The sequence below is a fragment of the Leuciscus leuciscus genome (genome assembly GCF_965113295.1).
Source record: "Leuciscus leuciscus genome assembly, chromosome: 9".
Classification (NCBI taxonomy): Eukaryota; Metazoa; Chordata; class Actinopteri; order Cypriniformes; family Leuciscidae; genus Leuciscus; species Leuciscus leuciscus.
In genome coordinates this window covers 37,479,400-37,502,588 of record NC_138733.1, presented here as the reverse complement: position 1 = coordinate 37,502,588, position 23,189 = coordinate 37,479,400, and the positions used below count along the sequence as shown (strand labels likewise).

The following is a 23,189-nucleotide window of genomic DNA, read 5'->3' as shown; positions in this document are numbered from 1 at the left end:
TTCTTTAGGAGTATTGTTCATTCTTACTTCATGCTAACTAAGGTAGTTAATGTTAACTAATGAAGCTTATAGTAAAGTGTTACCGAGACTATAGACTGTAAAGATCTGGCTATACGAGACTATAGTTGTTTTTTTGCATGACACATTGACATTACAGTGCAGAAAGCTCTTTCTGTATTATCCTGAACATTACATAATAAGCATTCATTTTATGTGTCATAGAATGGAAGAGAGGCTCTCGGGAGCACAACCTTTTGATTTCCCCAGCAAAAAACGTCCTGGCACCTTCACATACAAATCATTCTACAGGCTTTCATAGACAATCTAGGTAGTCGGCGGAAAGTGTCATTTTTTTTTTAAAGTTTCGTAACAAGCAGTTCACACATTGGCAACAAAAAAGCTATTAACACATGAACATTCTTACATATAGCCCCATTAACTCACTAATAATAATAAAGTGTAAACCTTCCTTTGGCTTCATTCTCTTTCATGTAGCAAATTCAGCTTTAATATATTTTAGTATGAAGATTGCATGCACAAGTTTTTAGTTAAACATGTTTAAAAGTAAACTATGTTATGTTACAATTAGGCAAGCTAAGATTTCAGGGAGAAATAAAAACAAAATGACTCAAACAAGTAAAGTTCGTCATTCAAAGCGCTCTGCCCTAACAGCAAACTTACAGCAAACTTTCAGCAAACTCGTAGTAGTGGGCAGGAAGTGCATGTCTCCAGTGGCACTTCACACGATCAGACTGTGTGTACAGACACCTGATCCAAACGCCACAGCGAGATTGCCAGGTCTTCAGACGAGACCATGAGATGACTTGAGTTTCTTCAGCTGGATTCATTTGAGAAACCAAATCTGTAACAGGAGTCAAAGTGTTGAGGTCAGGTGTAGGTATTAATTCACCACAGGACTCTCTTTGTCAGATTCACAAACATTCCTTTCACAGGCGTTTCTGTATTTCCTGCTATTAGTTTGGACCTCACGAGTCCGTTTCAGCTATTGTTTTGAGTTCACAGGTGCTCCTTTCAGGCAGGTGATCGGCCAGTACAGGTCGATTGGTATAAATATCATCCACAGGCAACAGGAAAGTTACCGTCTTGACTTTGGCTCTAAAATGTTAAATAAAATGATTAGCATACAAATTAGTAAATCAATATTTCAAACAAAGCTACTCACTAAAGCCTAACTCACCTGTTTTTGTTGACAAACTCCTGAAGGGAATGCCTGTTGGTTAATTTCTCTATGTCTGGTTTTGAATATGCAATAGAAGGAAGCCCAAGTGAGCCATCATGTAATTTTGTCCATTTATTGTTGTTTACAGTCTCCTCATATAGCCTTGGCTTGTGCAAAATCTCATTCTTTCGAGAGCCGTTCATGAAATTTGAGGATATGGAGTATCTCCGCACGGTCATAATAATGTTTTCTATAGAAAGAAATCAGAAAAGCATGTACATAATATACTTTTGATCAATTATAACCAATACTTGACTAAAAATACATTACTTGTTTGGAAAGAGATAATGTATTAACTTCTGTATCATTTTCATCAATACATTAGTCATGAATGATAGCTCTGGCCCTTGAGGTCCACTGTATAACCCTGTTCAAGCACACCTCAAAAGTCTTCAGGATTACTTGAAGATCACAGGTTGGTGTTTTTGATTAGGTTCAGGGTGCATCTCAATCAGCTCCCTAGTTCAGTAATCAGGGGACTGATCAGGGAGTCGTCATTTTAAGGTCTTAATTGCAAGATGCTTCCAGTGTACTGAAACGTTCACTTCCTAAAAAAGTCTCACAATGCACCGTGAAAACCAGGGAGCGTCGTCGTTCCCTTTTAAAGGGACACTTCACCCATTTGCATTAAGCTTTGTATCGTTAGAAACACCTCATTTTCCCCTGAGACGGGAGAAATACGGATTTCAGTGTTGCAGTTCCTGCTTATGATGTAAAAATAGTAATTTTGCATCATTCTAAGCAGGAAGTCCTATATCTTTGTAGAGGGGTTGAGACTTCAAACACTCGCTCCTCATTTTTCCAGGGGGTGGGACCCACTCACGCTACAGACCTATTACAGATCAGTGGGTGGGACTTCACTTGCAGAAACTAAAAGCAATATCCGCCATCTTGTTTGGAACCTAAGATAACAGGCGCTGTGGAGCCAGATGTGAAGTTACGACAATGGCGGAAGGTAATGATATCGAAGAAGAGGATTTCGAAAGTCTGATGCTCAAATCAGATGTTCGTGGCTACCTTTATGAGCCGCAATATACTGAAGAGCAGCTGAGGCTGATGGAGGAACAGGAGGCAGAAGACCTGCCTGTCACGGACGAGGAGCCCGGACTGGCTCGAGCTGGGGCGGACTGGTGGCGCCCGCCGGTGCTCTCACTGTGTGTCTCACTCTGTCTGCTGCAAAGAATTTCAATGAAGCCAATTTCTCCTGGACACAATCTCTGAATCAGACGAGGACACGGACGTTTGTGTTGTGAACTGGATTAGTTGGAGTGGCTTGCGGAGCTGTGCAATGTGGTGCATTGTGGGAGTTGTTGTCTTCCATACAAATGCGTAAAGTTACTTTCTGTCTTTCCTCGGTCAAGAAGGCACCAAATTCGAAATTTATGTTACATTTCGACTACATATATGACCCACTTTCAATAAAGATTAATGTTCCCACGGGTGAAATGCTCCTTTAAACAAAAGGGTTAAACTTTAGCTTCTAAACATAATCGTGAGCCAACACAAACACATCATGACATGCAAAAGATTTTTCCTGAGGCTCGGTTCGAGCTCCAAGTTTTAAAAAAATATTTTTTTATTAAATGAAACTGATAGAGCGGTGGCTGACATCACTGCTGCGGCTGACAATTGCTAAAAGTTTTAGGTGGGCGGGTAGAGTTTGTTAATTAATATCGAACAGGTGCACAAAGACTAGATTATTGAATAGGTATAATGGGCTTGTCTAATGTGGGAAAGGTTTGTTCTGATATATGATTGAAAAGCATTTGGAGACCATCGGCCAAAAGTTTTAATTCTGAAGTTGCATGTGGAAAGAATGGCTGGAGAATTGGTTTGCTGGGATGTCTGATCTGACTAGAATGGATTTATGGTGTTTTAGAAACCAATGTCTGGAGATGGGGTTATTATTGTCATTGACGAAGAGGGGTTCAGTAGGAGAACGGATTCGGGAACTTCTGTGAGCTAAAAATAGAGGAATGGACTGGTAAGGCTAAAGAGGGGTGGGTAGATTAAAAAATGATATTGGGTGTCCGTGCATTAGTTGATCTATTTTGCTGTGCTTAATGTTGAATCAGATTGTGTCGCTTTCCAGGACCTGAAGATCAAAGAAAGAATAATGTATCTGGGGATCGGATTTGGAGTTGCAGGTAAACTCGGAACGTTTGAGGAATCCGTAGAGGATGAAAAGTGGAGGTGGAGGTAAGGTTTAGGATCATGCTTATGATTCTGTAAAACAATTATTTTAGCAGCAAAGCCTGGAATTTGACTGAATCGAGATTAATTCCAAGGAACTCGAGGGCAGGTCCCTTGGTTTTGGGATACCTATATCTGAAAAAAAAACCTTTTTGAACGGTGGTGAGGTGGGCAGCTGGGGGATTTTTGCTTGGTGAGACTGTAAGATATAGAGTAAATGAATGAGGTAAGGGATACGTGATTGTTTGAAAGGATCCAGCTTCACATAGCATGTCAAAGATTTTTGGGCTGCGTTTACATCCAGACGTCAGACGTCCGGCGAAAAAATTTTTTTGTTACCCTAGCACACTCCAAAGAGATGACAGAAATCAGGGTTTAATGGCATAACTTTGAAGGCTGACGTGATGTCGATTTTAGCTAACCAGGCTCTGTGACCAATAGATTTAATTAGCTAAATCGCCTGGTCTATGGTGTGATAGCTCAAAGAGATCTCGGACAGAGGGATGAGGCTATTGATGCTTGGGATGAAGCAGTTGTGAGGAGTGGAGAGATTGATAATTATGCACTTTTTTTCCTGAAAACGTTCTTGTTGCTATTCCAATGGGGTTAACGCAGTAGACGTGGAATGGGGTGGGGGATCGAATGGGCTGATCATAAAGTTAGAATCCACCTCCTTTGCAAGGAGGGAGTCTACAGTGTCCGGATTGTCCCAGTGCAGATTGTTAATTATTACAAATGAAAGTTGCGTCTGGTAGGCTTTCTAACCTGGGATCGAAACCTTTTTGTAAACCAGAAAGTGCTTGTTGGAATGTTTTTTTTAGCTCATGTGAAGCGAGGGACATTAACAGGAGAAGAGTGGTATTTTGTTTTTTGTCTTTATTGTTTTTTGCTGAAGATTTGTACATGGGACAGACACATGCGACCCGCCACAAAAATGATAAACATGCAAAAAACGGCATCTTTGTCTGAAACAATGCAAATCATTGCAATTGTTACAGACCTGGCGATTTGAACTAGAAGAAAAACGTCCTTTTTGTTTTCCAAAAAAGAGAGAGCGATACATGATTGTGGCATGTATGAGGTGGATTTAACATCAATGAAGGATGGCTGAGATTTTGAGGGGTTTTGGATTTGAGGGCAAGAATGGAACTAATGATCGATGGACCTACAGATGGCACATAAAATATTGCGGCACCCCAGGAAAACTCTGTTGTAGAGTTCAAAGTCCAGGGCTACCAATATGGGCATTGATTACAATGCATGACTCTCATTGCACATTTTGCAGAAAATTATTTGTGGTAAGTTTAGAAATGACTGCCACCGAATGACAATGATAAGTCAGCGATGATGGATAGGTAATTGTTCAGTTCGTTTCATCTGTTTGGAAAGACTGAACAGATTACCTCAGAATATTTTGTACAAGTGCTAGTACAAGGAGAGGATGTGATTTGAATTAGATGGTAAATCTTTGAGGATAACAGAAAATGTAGCACAGTCCAGGGAGCGAAGGCAATCTTTTTGCGGAATGAGAAGGTGCCGGAGAGGTTCCTGTTTGCGAAGGCAACTTCACGCTGGAGACCACTTCGGGGATGGTTGGAAAGGAAGCAGGAGGGAAATTGGAAGGAATGGCGAGTTATGGGCGAGGCTGAGCAAATCTGAGGTGGGTGGCAGGTGGGGCTGTTTCGGGGGAGCAATGTTGTCAACAGATGTAGCTGAGGGTGCTAGGAAGGTGTGGATTTGTTGGGCTAAGTTTGTTGGTGGAAGTATGGGGCTTGTCACAGGTAAAGAGCTGTACTTCGTATTTGTCAATGGGATGACGCGATGTCTGCTGCTTATATAGTACGCTCGTAATGATGATTGACGGGACTGAATGTTTTAGGCTCCTCCCGGACCTACGTTTGGAACTTCATTTAAAAAACAAACCGTTGTATAATTATGTTTCAGCATAAACATACATAGCTAGACAGGTAATGAACAAAATCTAGCAAACATTTATTATTAATTTACAAATGAAATGTTGCAGGGATATGTAACAATCAAAGTATTTATCATAATGTACTTATAAATAACAACCAAATAATGTCAGAAAGACATATGTGCTGCAGTTGTTCATAAATATAGCAGTAGTGACGTTGTACAATGAGGACGTTGCCATGTCGCCAGAAATAGAGCCATCAGTGTCCCAATGTGTAGTGACTAGTGAGTCAGGGTCCATACCAGTGTCTGAATTTTTGTACACAATATACTCATTCACAAGCTAGGGAGCTGAATGAGATTCACCCTAGGCCAGAGCAGCCCACCCCTGCCTTAGGGTCTGCTATGGTTTCATATGCACAGTGCATACATTTATACACACATTATGGCATGCCGTTCAGGAAATTATTGTGTTTATAATATGAAGTTTGAATATATGGAATGAAACTCTGAATATATGGAATGAAACTTTGAATATATGGAATGGGACTCCAAATATATGGAATGAAACTCTGAATATATGGAATGAAACTCTGAATATATGGAATGAAACTGAATATATGAATGAAACTCTGAATATATGGAATGACCTTCAATATATGGACTGAAACTTGAATATATAGAATGGAACTAACAAAGTAGCAGCAATCCTAAGTAATGATGAGCTACAGTAATGCATGTACTGGGAAAAATACTGTTAACTTTATTCAGTGCATTTCTACTAATGAAGAAATTAATTAACTATTTCATCACGGAAGACTGAATGCCGTGAACCTCACAGGCCTGGAAGTTCCTGCTTATCAGGCATACATAAATACAGAAAGAAACATGCATTCCACCCCACAGGAGCCCCTATCTATAACTGATGCAGAATGTGCACTCCAAATGGGCATAACATGCACTTGTATATCAGCTTCTACCTGGAGTGCTATTTCAGCCAACATCTCCCTTAGAGATTCATACATTTCTTCGATAATGATGCATAATGTTTTCAGCAACATTTTGATGAACACAATTACTCATAATCATTATCAATGTTGCAATAATGAAAATATGATCCTCAAGATGATGGGATGTAGACTCCAAACTGTCTGTGTTGTATGGAGTATGACTAGCTATTTCAAAAAAAGTTTTCTAGTTCAACAAAGTATTGGAACATTTCTGGGAATGACATGTTTAAAGTCATGGAATTCAGAAGTCATGGAATATCACTCTGATAACAAGGATATATCTAGCTACAGTATATATTATTCATTAAGTACTGTCAAATTTGCACTTTCATTCCATATATTCTGTTTCATTCCATATATTCACACTTCTGTTCTCTCTCTCTCTCTCTCTCTCTCTATATATATATATATATATATATATTCAAGTTTCATTCCATACATTGTTTCATTCCATATATTCAAGTTTCATTCCATATATTCAGTTCCATTCCATATTCAGTTTCATTCCATTTATTCAAGTTTAATTCCATATATTCAGTTTCATTCCATTTATTCAGAGTTCCAGTCCACATATTCAGAGTTATATTCCATATCCTCAAATTTCATATTATAAATACAATAATTTCCTGAACGTCATGCCATAATATATATATATATATATATATATACATACATATATTGTGCAATGTATGTAAATATAAAATAAGGTAATATCTAAGTTAACAAGTTTTATTTCAAAACTATTTTATTGTTGGTCAAAAGAATGATATAACCACCTATGAGTAAGCCTTGTTTAGTCAGGTCAGGTAGATAAACTAGCTAATAGCAATTGTAAGTTTTTACAGTCAAGCTGCTTATTTGCATTCGTCAGAATTAAGATGTGGCACATGCTTATTAAAGTTTGAGTAACACCAGATATTTACCTTTGAACTGTCCTTCAAGTTCTGGTGCAGACACGTTCCGTCTCAGGTTGGCATGGGTCAAGCTTTCCTGTGACCCGTCCTTCTGCTGAGTAGATAATGCACATGGCTTCACTGAGTCCGAAGCCGATGTTGGTCGGCCGAGCTGCCCACGGAGTGTTTGGTTTTCGTTCTCTAGCTTTCTGATCTCATTCTGCATTTCTGAGATCACCTTCACCAAGCTCTGTCCACTCTCCATGCTTCCAGACTATCCGTCTCACCTGTCGCGGCTGCCCATTCGAGTGCAGAATAAAGAGTCCTATTTCCACTCCCTTATATTGGACCTCTCCCACAGTGCCTTTCAATCTCAGTCCAAATCTTGTCCCGGGGAGATTATGTCGCCTTTCACCACTTATACAGCTGAAAGCGTTCAGGTGTTTGGCCTTTTGGGCCTCGGTACAATGTTTTATTAATCACAGACAGAGTGTTGAGTTTCGGTTGTTGACTCTGCCTGGAATAGTGCACATAGAGGAAAAATACTCATACAGATAAACAAAATAGACATGGAACACTTGGCTATAAGAACATCCTGATTGAATTTCTTTCTCTGAGAGGACAAAGGCAATTAATTTGTCATCAGACAGAGATGAAGATCTGCGATAGATTCAGAGGTAACTGATGCGCCTCCCTAGGAGCTTAAAAAATTCATCAGGTCAGTCAACAAGTAGCAACAAATCTAGGATGGAAAAGTTACCCAAAAGCATGTCCTTATTACATGTCCCCTTTACGTCTCTCTGAAGAGTAGAAGTAACAATTGCCATTTGAATGTTGATTTAACAAAAAAATATTTTGATGGTCTTAATATTTATATTCTCGCTTTCCATATATGCTGGTGTCGTCGTATATGATCCTTTTCACTGGTCATGTCAAAAGATGTCTTCCATTTGTTGTTAAAGGTTACAGTAGTGCTATGCATATATATTTGTGGCTGTATCATTTAGAACAACCACTGTAGTTATGCATTTATTAAAACTAAAGCAGTCACCACCTAAATATGTTGATTCATTCAGTTTATTTATTTACGTGTCTCTTCTATATATTCATTCTTACTCATTCTGTTCTCAGTGCTAAGACAGATAATTAACCTACTATCACTCTACTTTCATGGCAGGAGTACTTCCTATAATTAATATGGTCCAAGTATGCATTCAAGTATATTTGGGATTTATTGCTATTGAAATAAGTTTTCAATTATTTTATATTTCATGTTGAGACTTATTAATAAAAATATAAATAAAAATATTTAGCAACAGAAATTATAGACGTAAACATGTTGTATTTGTCTGAAAAGAGAGGAAGAGGTGATCAATAGAAACCAACCTCAACCATGGCTAATTACCGGTAATTAGCACCCTTAAAGAAATTGTGTGTTATTCATACACAATTATCCAGTGTCATTATGAGGTCCAATGAATATGCATTTGCCAAAGCAACATAAAACAGAGGTTAAAGATATTGCCCTTTAGTTATAGCACAAGCATAAAAATAAAGAATACTGTGTTTGAGTCTAACAAAGAATTCATTCTAACGAATACACATCAAATAAAAGGTTGCAAAGGAACATACAATGGGGAAAATTACAGAAAATTGCCCTAATATACATAAGCACAAAATGGCTAAGATCAGTATGCAGTTGTTGCTGCTTTAATGTTTTTTGTTTTTTTTCTTCACACTACTGTGATCACAATTTAATCAAAGACAGCAGACGGTAGTTTGAAAAATTACCACATTTGACAAACAAGAAATGCTATACTTATTTCTCTTTTCTTTTTGCACATAAGTAAATGTTGGGTTCCCATGTTTAATGGGGACTTTCCATAGACATAATGGTTTTTATACTTTACAAACTGTATATTCTCTCCCCTAACTTCTATCCCCTAAACCTACCCATCACAGAAAACTTTCTGCATGTTTATATTTTCCAAAAAAAAAAAAAAAAACATCACTTAGTATAATTTATAAGTGGGTTTCCTTATGGGTGACCAAAACATTTTCCCACAGGGACAAGGATTTCGTATATATTGCCATCTTTGTGGGGACATTTTATTCCCATAATGTAGGATAATTTTATTCCCATAATGTAGAACTCACTCACACACACAATATTGAATACCAAAACACTATGTTGTTAACAAGAGATATCTGATTCTCTAGTGTGAATGCTAGATTCTGAATCTTGCATGAGGCTGTCTGTGTGGGAGAGAAACCCTATCACCCAAACACTAGCCTTGCTATCCATGGCTTGAAAATTGTACCAGTGTGTGTGTGTACATGGTTGTGATGACAACAGCAGATTATTGTGAGGCAACCATTGTAAATACATTATGTAAATGTCCTATACAAAATCTTTCACCAACCAAATGTAGTGTGACATTTTATTTTGTCTCATTGTATTACATTATTTATATACTGATGTATGTGGTTGCCAAGGCAATTCCACGTGGTTGCTAAGGTGTTCTGCGTGTTTTAGTGTGTTTAGGGTTTTCTGGTTTCTAGATGGTTGCTTCCTGGCCCAACAAATAAAAACACATAGTTATATATATATATATATATATATATATATATATATATATATATATATATATTCAAACTTTTGATCTGTTGGTCTACTGAAAATATAAACCAGTTGATTCATTTTTTATTTATTTTTTAGAAGGCCTAAAACTAGAGAAGAAGGTAAAACAATAACATCAATAATAGAACTAATTGTAAACAACTCTGTAAAATACAATTAAACATATTATACAAAAGGACGATATATATATATGTACACAAGTATTTCATCTCATGTGTATTATACATAATAAATGGCATGAAAGGTGACAACATGTATTTTATCACCAGATGTGAACCTTAGGCAAAGTGCCTCCTAGTGAAATCACAAAAACATTACAATAAATAAAAACATTTAAAAGGGTCATGAATTGAGAAATCAAATTTTCCCTGATATTTGACACTTTTATGTGTACACAGAAGAAAACTCTTTCTAGGCTCTGCCCCGGTACAGTTTGTGTCAAGCCATTTATTAGTCTGGCTGTTTGATGAGAAAGAGATTAAGGGCCCTATTTTAACGATCTGAAACGCAAGTATCAAACGCGAAACGCAAGTAACTTTTGTGGGCGGATCTCAGGCGCTGTTGCTGTTATACCGGTGGGATAAATGACTCTTGCACCCGACGCATATCTAAAATGGGTTGGTCTGAAGTAGCTACATCAGGTGTGGTTTGGGTGTAACGTGAAATAAACCAATCAGAGCATCATCTCACATTCCCTTTAAGAGCAGGTGCGCTTGTTCCATGGCGGATTGCTATTATAACGGCGGATTTGCCAGGCGCACGCCATGAGCGGTTCACAGCTGAGGAAACCGACGTTCTCGTCAGGGCCGTAAAACACAGAGAAGTGACATTGTATGGGGATGGGAGAAATCAACCCAAATAAGCTTCGGTTAAATAGGCATATAATAATTTGGATAAATGTATAAGCTAGATTTATGTCTATTTTTTCACATTTTCATGGACACCACAATGATTTCCTTTGTGTGGTAATATTTTTCCTTGTAATTAATTATGTATGGTTTGCAATAATGTCAACTGCTGCGTCTGTGCACACGCTACATTATGGCCAAGCATGCACCCTTAAAATAGCTTCTGAACGCGCCACTGAAAGCGCGCCACTGACTTTAGACTAGGTTTTTCCTGGTCTGTGGCGGAATTGTTTTCTGAAACTGCAAAATAGCACCAGGGAACGTTTGCGCCGGAACACGCCTCCTCTTTTCGCCGAACCGCCCTCGGGAGCGCAAGTTCATTTCCTAATTTACCGAAGTGCGTCTGTGGAGTGAAAAGTCCACTGTGCGTCGGGTGCAAAATAGGAATGATACATGCGTCGGTGTACAAAGTCAATTGCACTGGGTGTAAGATAGGGCCCTAAATGTAGTTACAATAAACTAATTCGTACAACTGTATCAGATGACTATTCTTCTGTTGTGCGGAGCTGAGTAAGAACTGATGACAGCACGGCTTGATCTTTGGTTGACCAATCAGGGAGTTTTATTCCCGCGCATGTGGAGATCGAATATTCAAGCTGTTTATCAATTTTGGTTTATTGTGTTTCCATTTGGCAGATTAGAACAAAGTGTGATGAAAAGAAAAATACAACTTTGAAAAAACGATGCGAGATTTGTTTATTTATGTTCATGAAAAGGGTCGAATATGTGATAAATTAACAGTTTCTACAGTAGGTCCGTGTACCTTTTAGATAATTAGTTTTCTCGTTTTTGTCTTCTTGACAGAAAACAAGAAAATAAATTATCCGAAGTTACACAGACATAATTTGTTGTACATTCATTCATAATTTGTTGTTGTTTTGTTGTTACACAAAAAAGCATTAGTTATCCTGTCAACTATGTCAAGTCAAGTCACATTTATTTATATTGCGCTTTTTACAACACAGATTGTTTCAAAGCAGCTTTACAGAGATAACAGGGAAAATAATGCAACAAAGTTTGTTTTCAGAAGAAAATAGCGTCATAGTCCAGCTTAAGTAAGTTCAGAGATGTTTCATTTTTGTTATAAAAAAGTTATTAATTTAGTTCATTTATATATATAGCCACTCTGGAGTAAACCGTGATGTCATCGTCCAGCTCAGTTCGGTTCTCATATAATGGTGTCAATGCAAGCAGATCATTATTATTGTTGAATATTAAATTAAATGTTAGATTTAATGTCCCCAACTAAGCAAGCTAAAAGCAAAAGGCGACAGTGGCAAGGAACCAAAACTCCATCAGTGACAGAATGGAGAAATAAACCTTGGGAGAAACCAGACTCAGTCGCTCAGTTCTCCTCTGGCCAACGAACGAACAGTGTGTGATTATGATTCAGGCAGCATTAAAGGTCAGAAGTCAGATTGGATTGGAACAATCAGAATATTATCCAGTTCCATCTGGTTGAAGATCGGAGTCATGCCAGTATGGAGACGGGTTTGTTGAGGATCAGTGCCATTGGCTGTTGTGTCGATGAGGCCTTCACTGGGGAGATAACTGTTAACTTAAATTTTATTTGTCACAACCGAGATTTATAAAGCATAATACACATAAATGTTTCACAGTTGGCAAATGTTTCATCTACGTAGCAAGGTAAAAACCTTTCCGTAGTGTCTTTGTTTAAACGCTAATATAATGTTATAATTACTCAAAAATACATGATCAAATATAAATAAAGATGATTAATTACCCTACTGTTGCTGACTGGATTATCCTCTGGCTTGGAAAAAATGACCAAAACTGAGGTAAAACTCAAACAGGTAGGTTTATTTGCAGATATGGCAGGGACACAATCCATAAACAAGTAAGTGATGATGATACTTGAGATTGTTAGCATATGAGATCGATTTTTTTATTGTTAACTTTGAGTCTTTGTCTTACAGAATCGTTGGAGCACACACACACAAGGGAACAACGCTGAGGCAACGGATGACTTGGATGATGTGAGGACTGGAAGATGACTTGGATGACTGGAGATTGCCTTGGATCAGGTTACAGCAGTATATTGAGATAGTCAGGAACATACAGCAAGTAAGAGGACTTGGAGCCTGTAGCATCAGACAAGGTCAGACCATGACTGAGGGAGTGTGTGTGCTATATATAGTGCTGGTAATGAGGGCTAGATGAGTTCCAGCTGTGCGTGGTTAGGTACCAGGGAGGATGATGGGAAAAGCAGTCTGTGACATTACTCCCCCCTCCTGTACGATGGCTCCCAACACTGTGACAGGAGATGGCTGACAGAATAATCCAAGGGGGAGTGGATGGAAGGAGGAGCCAGGGAGGAGATGAAGGAGTGATGGAGCCGAAGGGACGAGGAAGCTTGGTGAAGCCTGAGGCATGACGGACCACGGTGAAGCCGAGGGAACATTGAGCCAAGGTCGAGTCTATGGGTCCGAGGGTTGAGGTGGAATCCAGGGCTCGGAGGCTAGAGGTGGAGCTGAGGGACCCACACACCAAGGGTAGCATGGAGGAACCACTGGACGAGGCGGGATTACTTGGATGACTCGTCGCCAATGTCAACAAAGACGACTTGGGACTGGACGAGACCAACAGTGGTGACAATGGTTGAAATGTAGAGGGGAATCAGGGTATCAAGGAGATCATGAGGAGGTACAGACTTCAAAGGCATGAGGATGAGTGGAGCTCTGCTCCACGATGTCAAACCACCAGCACTCCCTCAGGGTCAGACTTGGCAGGCTTCGGCTCTGGGTCTGCGGTGGGCTCTGGCTTGTGGTTTATGCTCATGGCGAGTACAGATTCAGGCACCGGAACGAACACTGGTTCAGGCTCGAGCTCCAGGACGGACATTGGGGCCGACACACATACCTGGAAAGACTTGGCAGGTTCTGGCTCTGGGTTTGCAGTGGGCTTGTGCTTGTGGTCCATGGTGGGCTTTGGCACTGGCTCTGGGTTCGTGGCGGGTGTGAGGAGCAAGGATAGGGATGCCATTCACTGGTTGCCATTTTTCAACATCGGACGTTTTCAAAACAATTCTACATGTGTAATTTGATGTAATAAAAACTTGCTGAAATTATAAGTGGACCTCAATGAACGTTCTAAAATTTTTTTTAAAAACATCGGCCATTAACAGGCAATAGTAAATCACCAGACTGATATGAACATATATGAAAAGAATAAATCATGCTCAAACATGTAGCAAACAAATGCTACATGACATGGACGATACAACCTTTCAACCTTTCAGAAACAGCAGAGGCGAAAAGGATTGCAAAGAAAATAGATGAGATCAGAGATAGGTAGAAGTAAACAGCCCAAAATGGCCTTTGACAACTCTGGTGCGAATTCCAAAAATACATGGCACACATGTACAGATAAATGTTCCACCATATTAACACTGACATAGACTATGATTTTCAAGGTATATGTGAACAGAGGTCTCAAATGCAGAGAGTTCTTGAACAGAATTTATCAGAACACTTTAGGAAAAGAACCTCCAAAGTGATGTGACACATGTGGGAAAAAATGTAAAGGATAGTATGGGAGCTCCAGAGCTGTCTGTACAACCATTGTACATCCATTAAACAAATATAAGTTTGGGAAGGAGGGCTAGAGTGGTTATTAATAGACTAAGATTGGGGCATTGAGCATTTAATAATAGGCTGACAATGGTTGGAAAGCCTCCAGATGGCAGATGCATGTGTGGAGAAGCAGAAACTGTGTGCCACAAAATGGAATGTGTCATCCATCGTACAGAAAGAAATCTCATGTATTCAGAATTATTGGAATCTGGAGTTACAAATTATTCATTAAAATCAATTCTTGGTACTAAGAACTATGAGACACTAAAAGTTGTGGTTTCACTTTATTTTGATGGTCCCTTTAACACATTCTGTTGACTATAAGTAATGTCGCACCTTCATGTCTACTAACTCTCATTAGAGTATTAGTAGACTGGTAGGGTTAGGGTTAGAATGTAGAAGACATGTTAGAAGTTGACATGTAGTTGCAAAGTTACTTATAGTCAGTAGAGTATCTGTTGAGGACCATCCCAATAAAGTGACAGTCTATTAATACTCTAATGAGAGTTAGTTGACATGTAGTTGCAGAGTTACTTATAGTCAACAGAATGTCAAAAGGGACCATCAAAGTAAAGTGTTACCAAAGTTGTTATAATTGAATTTGACTTTATATAAGGATATATAAAGTCATCCTATAACACGTAGTTCCTCAGATGAACTGAGGAGGGCACCAATACGCCTCTAATGAGTCTAGTCTGCTGCAAATATCAGAAGAAGAAGAAGAATGTTTACATGAAAGAAAGAGATAGAGAGATATTCAAAAAAAATTTGGTTACACTTTTGTTACAGTGTAATTATTTATTTAAGTACTGAGTAATATTAAGCAACTACACTATAGGGTTAGGGTAGGATTAGGGTTTGGTTGAGGGTTAGTTGCATGTAATTATGCATAATTTACTGTTATTACTATGGTAAGTACATGTAACATGTGTAACAAGGACACTGTAAAATAAAGTGTTACCACAATTTTTATGAATCGACCAATTCTGTGTAGATCTGATCACAGGGTGATCATAAAGAAGAAGAAGAAAAATTCAAAATGTTAGTTGTCAAACACAGAATCATCAACCAGAGCAGAGTTGTCTTTGTCTAATATTAAATATATAACCAACAAGTGTTCACAAGTTCTTAGATACACAGTATACTAATTCAGTCCGTTAATGAAGTCATCCGGTAAGGGGGCTTTGTATAAATGTAGTACTATGAATGGTGTGGAGTGGATACTGAACCCCTGGCTCTGAAGTTTGCGCTTGTCTTTCATCCTGTCTCTGCTTCTGGACTGCTCTACAGCAAATAATGCTTAGCACTCCTCCACCCACCTCAAGCAACACTATTCCCATCCAGCCAGTGAAGATCGCAGCTCCCCTTTCCAGTGTTAATAAGACATCGGCATTCGAATCAGTTAAATGTGTAGTCCAGGAGATCACCACCAGTAAAGGCAGCCCGCTTACAACAAACGATGGCCCGGAGGCAGCTTTAAACAATATATTCTTAGGATAACGTATCCACCCAATACCGTAAACTGCCATGGCAATAGATCCAATTCCTATAGATATGATGACGAGGATTTTCCAGGTGGTAAAATGTTCCGTCAGAGACAGCAGAGACTGATAGAAGGTGCAGTGAAGTCTGCCAGTTGTGTGGTGTTGCCAGTTTAACCACACTCCATCCCAGTACAATGGAAGTGTTGTTGTGGTGTTCTCCACCGTTCCACTTACTTTCCACATTGGTAGAAATCTTGTAAGGATAGTGCAAAACCAGCCTGCACTAGCCAGCCCGAAACTAGCAAATTCAATTTTTATATCCATGTCTGTGTTGATTCAGGACCGTGGAGCAGAACTATTTTCCATATCACGGAAACCAGCTGTACTGCATTCCAGCTGTGGGCGGAGAGACACACTGTGGTTGAAACGTGGAGGATTCTTTTGTGTTTTTGCCATGGTTTCATAACAAATCCCTCTATTTCCTCACACGATGAGACATGAATAGGGAGCTATGGAGATAGTATGCTTACACATCAATACTGACATGGTTTAGTTCTCTAGTGCAAAACAACTCCAGAACCTTACTAATAAAAGTGTTGGTCAAAAACTTTTTAGGAAAATGTTGTCCATGAAAAAGTCTGTGGTGTTCGGTAGCTAACAAAACATAGGCATAGGATGGCAGAGGGGGAGAACAGGGATGGTTGTAACACAGGTCAGTTGGAACACTTCCAATTACTCCAATCAGGAACAAGTTACAAATCACCTATATCACTTCACCTGATCAACTTCTATCTTTTTTGAGTACTGTGAATTTGGACATACTTCTTTTGTCACATACTGTTTTTCGCCTACTATGTAGTAGAGAAGTATGCGATTTCAGATGCAGCCAGCAGATTTTAGAGAGGAAAAACTCATTTTGAGGTAAGAAAGTAACTTTTTTACTTCATTTATTTTTGTGACGACAATGTCTGCTTTAAAACTCAAAGTTATATTGTTTTTTGTGTCTGTGTGGATATTTTTGTGTTCATGTGAACGCATGTCGGATGTATCCATCGGATGTATCCTTCGCAGCCTTAAATCACCCACAATCCTTTGCACATATTAAAATTCCCTGGACTAGGAAGTACACAGCATCAGTAGGATGCAGACTTCTGTTTGAGAAGCACTCAACATGCACAGCATTCTCTCTCTTCTCTCCTCTTACTTTGCACATATATCTAAGTCAAGAAGCTTGAGTGCTCTCTAGTGGTGCATTAATGTAATGACATCACATTTTTTCATGCAAGTTGCTAGTGCTAATGTTTTGGCTGTTAGCTGTAAGGTGAGCTTGTTCATGGCTACAAGACTCTGGGTTAGTTGTAACGTCAATTAAACATGTTACAACCTACCTCATGCACATTTTTTGTTGTATTTAAATGTTTTCTTTGAATTTTAGTATGCCTAGGTCTTGGAAGAGAAAGAGTAGCCTAATGTAAAATACCAAGGAGAGTGTAAGATCTGTGGCAAAATTGTATGGCATTTGCCATGTATCCTTGTACAGATTCTGTAAAAAAGAAAGAAATTTTGGAAAAGAAGGAATCAAGGGACATTTTTGTGTTCACAATTAAATTTTATGGCCAATTACTATGACTAACACACACACACACACACACACACACACACACACACACACACACACACACACACACACACACACACACAAATTATGTTGAAAAGTCAGTGTGGAACATAATCCATTATCACCCTGGTGGATATCATGATGTTACAGTACATCTCACCCTAGGTCTCAGCCTATGTTACAACTAACCCGGACTATGGGGTTTCATTTCACTCCTCGTGTTTGAAACTAAACCATGCTTTTTTTTTTTTTTTTATGCTGCAAAGATGCAAAGAACAGCTACATTTAAAGGAACACTCTGACTTTTTGGGACTTTAGCTTATTCACAGTATCCCCCAGAGTTAGATAAGTCCATACCCTTTTCATTTCTGTGCGTGTTATTTGCACTGTTATTCTGTGCGTAAGTGTTATTTGACGCACCCACCGCTAGCCTAGCTTAGCACAAAGACTGGATGTAAATGGATAATGGTAGCATACTAATCCCAATAAGTGACAAAATAATGCAAACATTTTCCGATTTACATGTTGTGATCTGTATAGTCACAGCGTGTACAAATAACAAGGCTATATGAGACGGAGACCATTTTTAATCGTATAAATACTTGGAACTATATTCTCACTAGGCGTAGGAGCACAGCTACTTGGGCAGAGTGGCTACTTGGGCGGAGTGATTAGCGCAGCACACGAGTTGATGGTTCCGTAAACAAAACAAACGAACTCTCTGCTCCTCACCACAGGGCGTCTCGTGTGCTGCGCTAATCACTCCGCCCAAGTAGCTGTGCTCCTACGCCTAGTGAGAATATAGTTCCCAGTATTTATACGATTAAAAATGGTCTCTGTCTCATATAGCCTTGTTATTTGTATACGCTGTGACTATACAGATCACAACATGTAAATCGGAAAATGTTTGCATTATTTTGTCACTTATTGGGATTAGTATGCTACCATTATCCATTTACATCCAGTCTTTGTGCTAAGCTACGCTAGCGGTGGGTGCGTCAAATAACACTTACATGAAATGAAAAAGGTATGTATGGACTTATCTAACTCTGAGGGATACTGTGAATAAGCTAAAGTCCCAAAAAGTCGGAGTGTTCCTTTAAAGCTACAATAGGTCTATACTATCACACTAAACTGCATTTGAGTGTGTTGATAGTTATAATGTTATGTGTTAGTTTGTTTGCTATAATGAGACAAGCAGTAAGCTAGATCAACATTAGAATAACATACTGATCATATTCTAACATTTCATCATGTTGAGCAATATAACATTGATTAGTTTTATGTACATTTGCTCACCTGTCTAATAAAGTGCATGCAAGAGCGGCGTCTCTGTCAAGTCGAAGTTTGTCGCGGACATGAAGCTCTCGGCATCTCGAAAACACCACGCTGATATTGATCCTCGTTTTAGTTCTCCTTTTGTCCCAAAGTCTGCTTGCCATGGTCCATTATTTTTGAACGAAACAACAACAGCGTGACTGTGCCACTAGACGTTATGCAGTTGTCCATGTCTGTCGCCATGGTTACTATGGCAGATTTTATTGTTGATTCCGCAAGTTCAATATAGATTATAGTCCAAAAGTCGAATGAATGAGTACTTATGTCCTTTCGATTTCTTACAGGTTGGGCCGTTGTTGGCCGGAACACGCTAGCATTCTGCTAATGAATGCTGATTGGTCAGTGACGGACTTGCGACTGATTACGACCAGAGACCCGGTTTGATGGCACCTCATCCATTCGCATCTTCCTTTTTACATTAGCTCACTAGAACTCTTTGTAACTCATGTATTAACCGAAAGAGCCTTACCTCAAATAGCAGCTGGTGTTATCGTTGGCGATGCCACGAGAAAGGAAGCCATGAAGCGGAAGTGCCGAAGTGACTCAGAAATTGCCGTAAAGCAGCACCTCTGGCAGAATGAAAATATGTGACGTCATCACATTTTTTGAACGGATTTTTAGAACAGATAAGTGAACTTAAAAATGCAATTTTCAACTGAGTGTATTATCTTAGCCCCCCCTTTTGAATGCAACTTTCAAATTACTTGACAAAAAATTACATCCTGAGAAAAGTGGATTCTAGAGGTGAAACCCCATAGACTCCCATTCATTCAGCACTTGCCTGCGAGCGCCCCCGCATGGACAGAGACGTGTTACTGCAGCCAGTCCAGAAACCGGAAGTAACCAGAGAGTGCCAATTCTCTTCCTATTAGACATTCTCTGCTTGAACTCTCATCTTCTCTCTCTCTGCATCCCCAATATTATTTTTAAGCATCAACAGATCCGCTAGGGACCTCTAGTGGTTCAGTTCCAGCAAAGTCCATAACTTTAGAAAACAGTTATTGTTCAGTCTTGAAAGATGTCTTTGTTTGGCACACTAATTGACAGATTCCAGAAGGAGGGGAAAAAAACTTGAGGTCAAATAGAAGAACTTGTTGGTTAGATAACATTCCAGCAATTGTTTCAGAAGCAGAGTAAACAAACTCTCCAGGACTGGTTAAATAAGTGGCACCAAAAGTCAATTTTATTCACTCGAATCTGGATGAGGCTAAAGGATAAACAAATAAAGTTAAAATATATAAATAAAGAAGTCTCCTCTGCTCACCAAGGCTGCACTTATTTGATCAAAAAATACTGTAAAAACATTGATATTGTGAAATATTATTACAATTTAAAATAACTGTTTTCTAGTTTAATATATTTTAAAATGTAGATTATTCCTATGAAATCTGTTTCTCTCTTTCCCCCATTAGGAATAATAATAGTTGTGTTCGAGCTTTGTTTCGTAGGGATATTGTCTCCAGTCCTGCGATTATATCATTTTGGAATGGCTGTGTTGATGGTCTGTTGTGAAGTAAAATTTTAAATCTTCCTCATAAATATTTAATCACAAATGAAATATGCACGCCTTCACAATTTTACTCCTTACGTCTCACCAAACTATATACCGCCAGAGAGCACTTCGAAATCATTTAAAACACTTTGGTACTGCTTTAATTATATTTGAATTAAAATGTGCTTTATCGGCATGCCATTGCAATGTATTGGCAGAGTATTTGTAATGTTTATAGTGAATGTAGAACATGAAAACAAATTATATATAAAAAAAAATACTAAATAGAACAATAAACATTTTAGAATTCTATGAACAATTTAGAATTCATTGTGCTCTCTCTCTCTCTGTCTGTGTGTGTGTGTGTGTGTGTGTGTGTGTTTAGGGTTAGGTTTAGAGGTCGCCATGGGATTAGTGTCTCAAAATATCTATATAATACTATATTATAAGTAAAAATATTGTCTGTAATTTTCTGCCTGTATTTTGTTGATAATGTTGAAAAGTGGTTAAGTTTAAAGGGATAGTTCACTTTGAAATAAATGTTTGGTATGTTTTAGCTTACCTCAAGAGCATCCAAGATGTAGGTGTCTTTTTTTCCGCAGTAGTTTCAATTTTGATATTTTTAGGTCAAACCGTTCTTGTCTGTCAGTCATATAATGCAGGTCTATGGTCATTATCTCAAAGAGCATGCACAGAGTCCAAATTAAAACAATTCCCCGTCGTCCAAATTAAACAATTCCCCATCGTAAGTACACATTGATGGCCTAAGACACGAAACGAGCGGTTTGTGTGAGAAAATGAACAGTATTTATATCGTTTTTACCTCTTATACACAGCCACGTCCGAGTGATCTGATCTGACGTGTACGCAGACTGGTGCATAGATATATACACTAGATGTCGCCTTAAAGACATTTGTTCCAATGAACTGCCGTAGACAAGGCGACATCTAGTGTGTATATATCTATGCACCAGTCTGCGTACACGTCAGATCAGATCACTCGGACATGGCTGTGTATAAGAGGTAAAAACGATATAAATACTGTTCGTTTTCTCACACACACCGCTCGTTTCGTGTCTTAGGCCATCAATGTGTACTTACGATGGGGAATTGTTTAATTTGGACGACGGGGAATTGTTTTAATATGGACTCTGTGCATGCTCTTTGAGATAATGACCATAGACCTGCATTATATGACTGACAGACAAGAACGGTTTGACCTAAAAATATCAAAATTGAAACTACTGCGGAAAAAAAGACACCTACATCTTGGATGCCCTTGAGGTAAGCTAAAACATACCAAAAATGTATTTCAAAGTGAACTATCCCTTTAAGTTTGGATTAAGATCTTTATTAAGATCTTTATTGTCACTGTACATGTACAATGAAACTCTGGTGGAGCAACCTCCAGATGCCAATACACTATTCAACATCATACAATACAATGCAACACAATACAATAAAACCATTATGTGCAATAAAATAGAAAGTGACAAGTGCTAAGAAAGTGTAGTGTCATTGCACTGTGATAAATAGGACATTACACAATAAAATATTTTTTATTGTGATACACTTTAGTTCAAGAGAATAATTCATAGGATATTTTTCATTAATTATTTACTGATGGATAAAAATAGAGCATGACAGACAAGTTACAGTGTGACAGATAGGGGTTATTTTTAGCACAACCTTATTATTTGTTTCAGTCCTTACAAAAAAGAAAATATATGATTAACCACAGTAGTCCTTTCTCTCTCTCTCTCTCTCTCTCTCTCTCTTTCACGCCCACTCACAAAGAAACACATTTGTTTGTGTATCTACATGGGGACTCTCCTTTGATTTCTATTGTTTTACTCCTATTCTGGATCTCGTAATATACACACTGTAAAACAATTATCGTGATTTTAACAGTAAAAGACTGTAAAAATGCTACAGTGAAAAACTGTTAATTGGTTGACAGAAAGTTAACTTACTATATACGGTAAATAACTGTGATAGATCTTATGGTCTATAATGTGATATGTGCTCCTGTCTGGAGCTATGTCTACTCCTTCACTGGACATTTTTAAATCTAACCTTAAAACGCATTTTTATTCCTTAGCTTTTGTGTTGTATGTACAGCACTTTGGCACTTGATCAATCTATATTGTGTTTAAATGTGCTTTATAAATAAATGTTGTTGTTGTTGTATGGTACATTTAATGTAATTTTACTGTAAAATACCGTTAAATGCACAGTTTTTGGAACTGAAAGCGAACAAGTCATTGTATCATTTACAGTGAAAAACCATAAATTGACATTCCCACAATTCCCTGCGTGACACTTCACATTTTATGTATTTTTGTTGAAATAACTATGTTTTGTCATAGTTTTCTTAGTTTTTTACTAATTACTAGTTATGTACATTAAGGATTTATGTTACATTTAATGTTGTAAATGAATGTTTATTGTATTTTTAAAATTTCATGTGTGTTACCATGATGGTGTTTAATGTTTGTGTGAATGATACTGTGCATATATTACACTCTTTATTTATTAGTATTAATTTTCTTGTGGAATAACTGCTTGTGATGAGCTTTGATTGATCATGTGACTCTCATTACTACTGTGATTGTTGGTTATCAGTGTATTACAATGGTATAAAACAGATATTAATACTTCAATAGGTCGGTAAATTAACATTATCACATAATGAAATACGGTTTATTACTGTAAATTTTAATTTAAGTTTGTAAAACCTAAAATGTTACTACCATATTTTTTTACAGTAAATTTCTGGTAACGAGAGAGAGAGAGAGAGAGAGAGAGATATGTTTAATCACTTAAAAATCCCACTTTTCTTAATTAGCAATTCTTTAGGATCTG

General features: G+C 38.2%; 2 protein-coding genes across 2 annotated transcripts; both read right to left on the bottom strand.

The window, feature by feature from the left end:
• Positions 1-986: 986 nt before the first annotated feature.
• Positions 987-7,515, bottom strand: LOC309505842 (putative coiled-coil domain-containing protein 195; the record flags this gene model as incomplete). The annotated part of the gene is made up of 3 exons (XM_082179306.1): positions 987-1,116; positions 1,199-1,430; positions 7,281-7,515. The coding sequence occupies 3 exons, from the start codon at positions 7,513-7,515 to the stop codon at positions 987-989; spliced, it is 597 nt and encodes a 198-aa protein (XP_082035432.1).
• A 5,084-nt stretch (positions 7,516-12,599) lies between these two features.
• On the bottom strand, positions 12,600-16,293 carry LOC309505546 (claudin-4-like). Its single transcript, XM_082178945.1, has one exon. It carries the CDS (start codon positions 16,198-16,200, stop codon positions 15,559-15,561), a length of 642 nt encoding a protein of 213 aa, XP_082035071.1. The 5' UTR covers positions 16,201-16,293; the 3' UTR covers positions 12,600-15,558.
• Between the last annotated feature and the right edge of the window lie 6,896 nt (positions 16,294-23,189).

Coding starts and splice junctions, on each gene's coding strand:
- LOC309505546 (XM_082178945.1), bottom strand. CDS start 16,200: ATGGATATAAAAATTGAATTTGCTAGTTTCGGGCTGGCTAGTGCAGGC.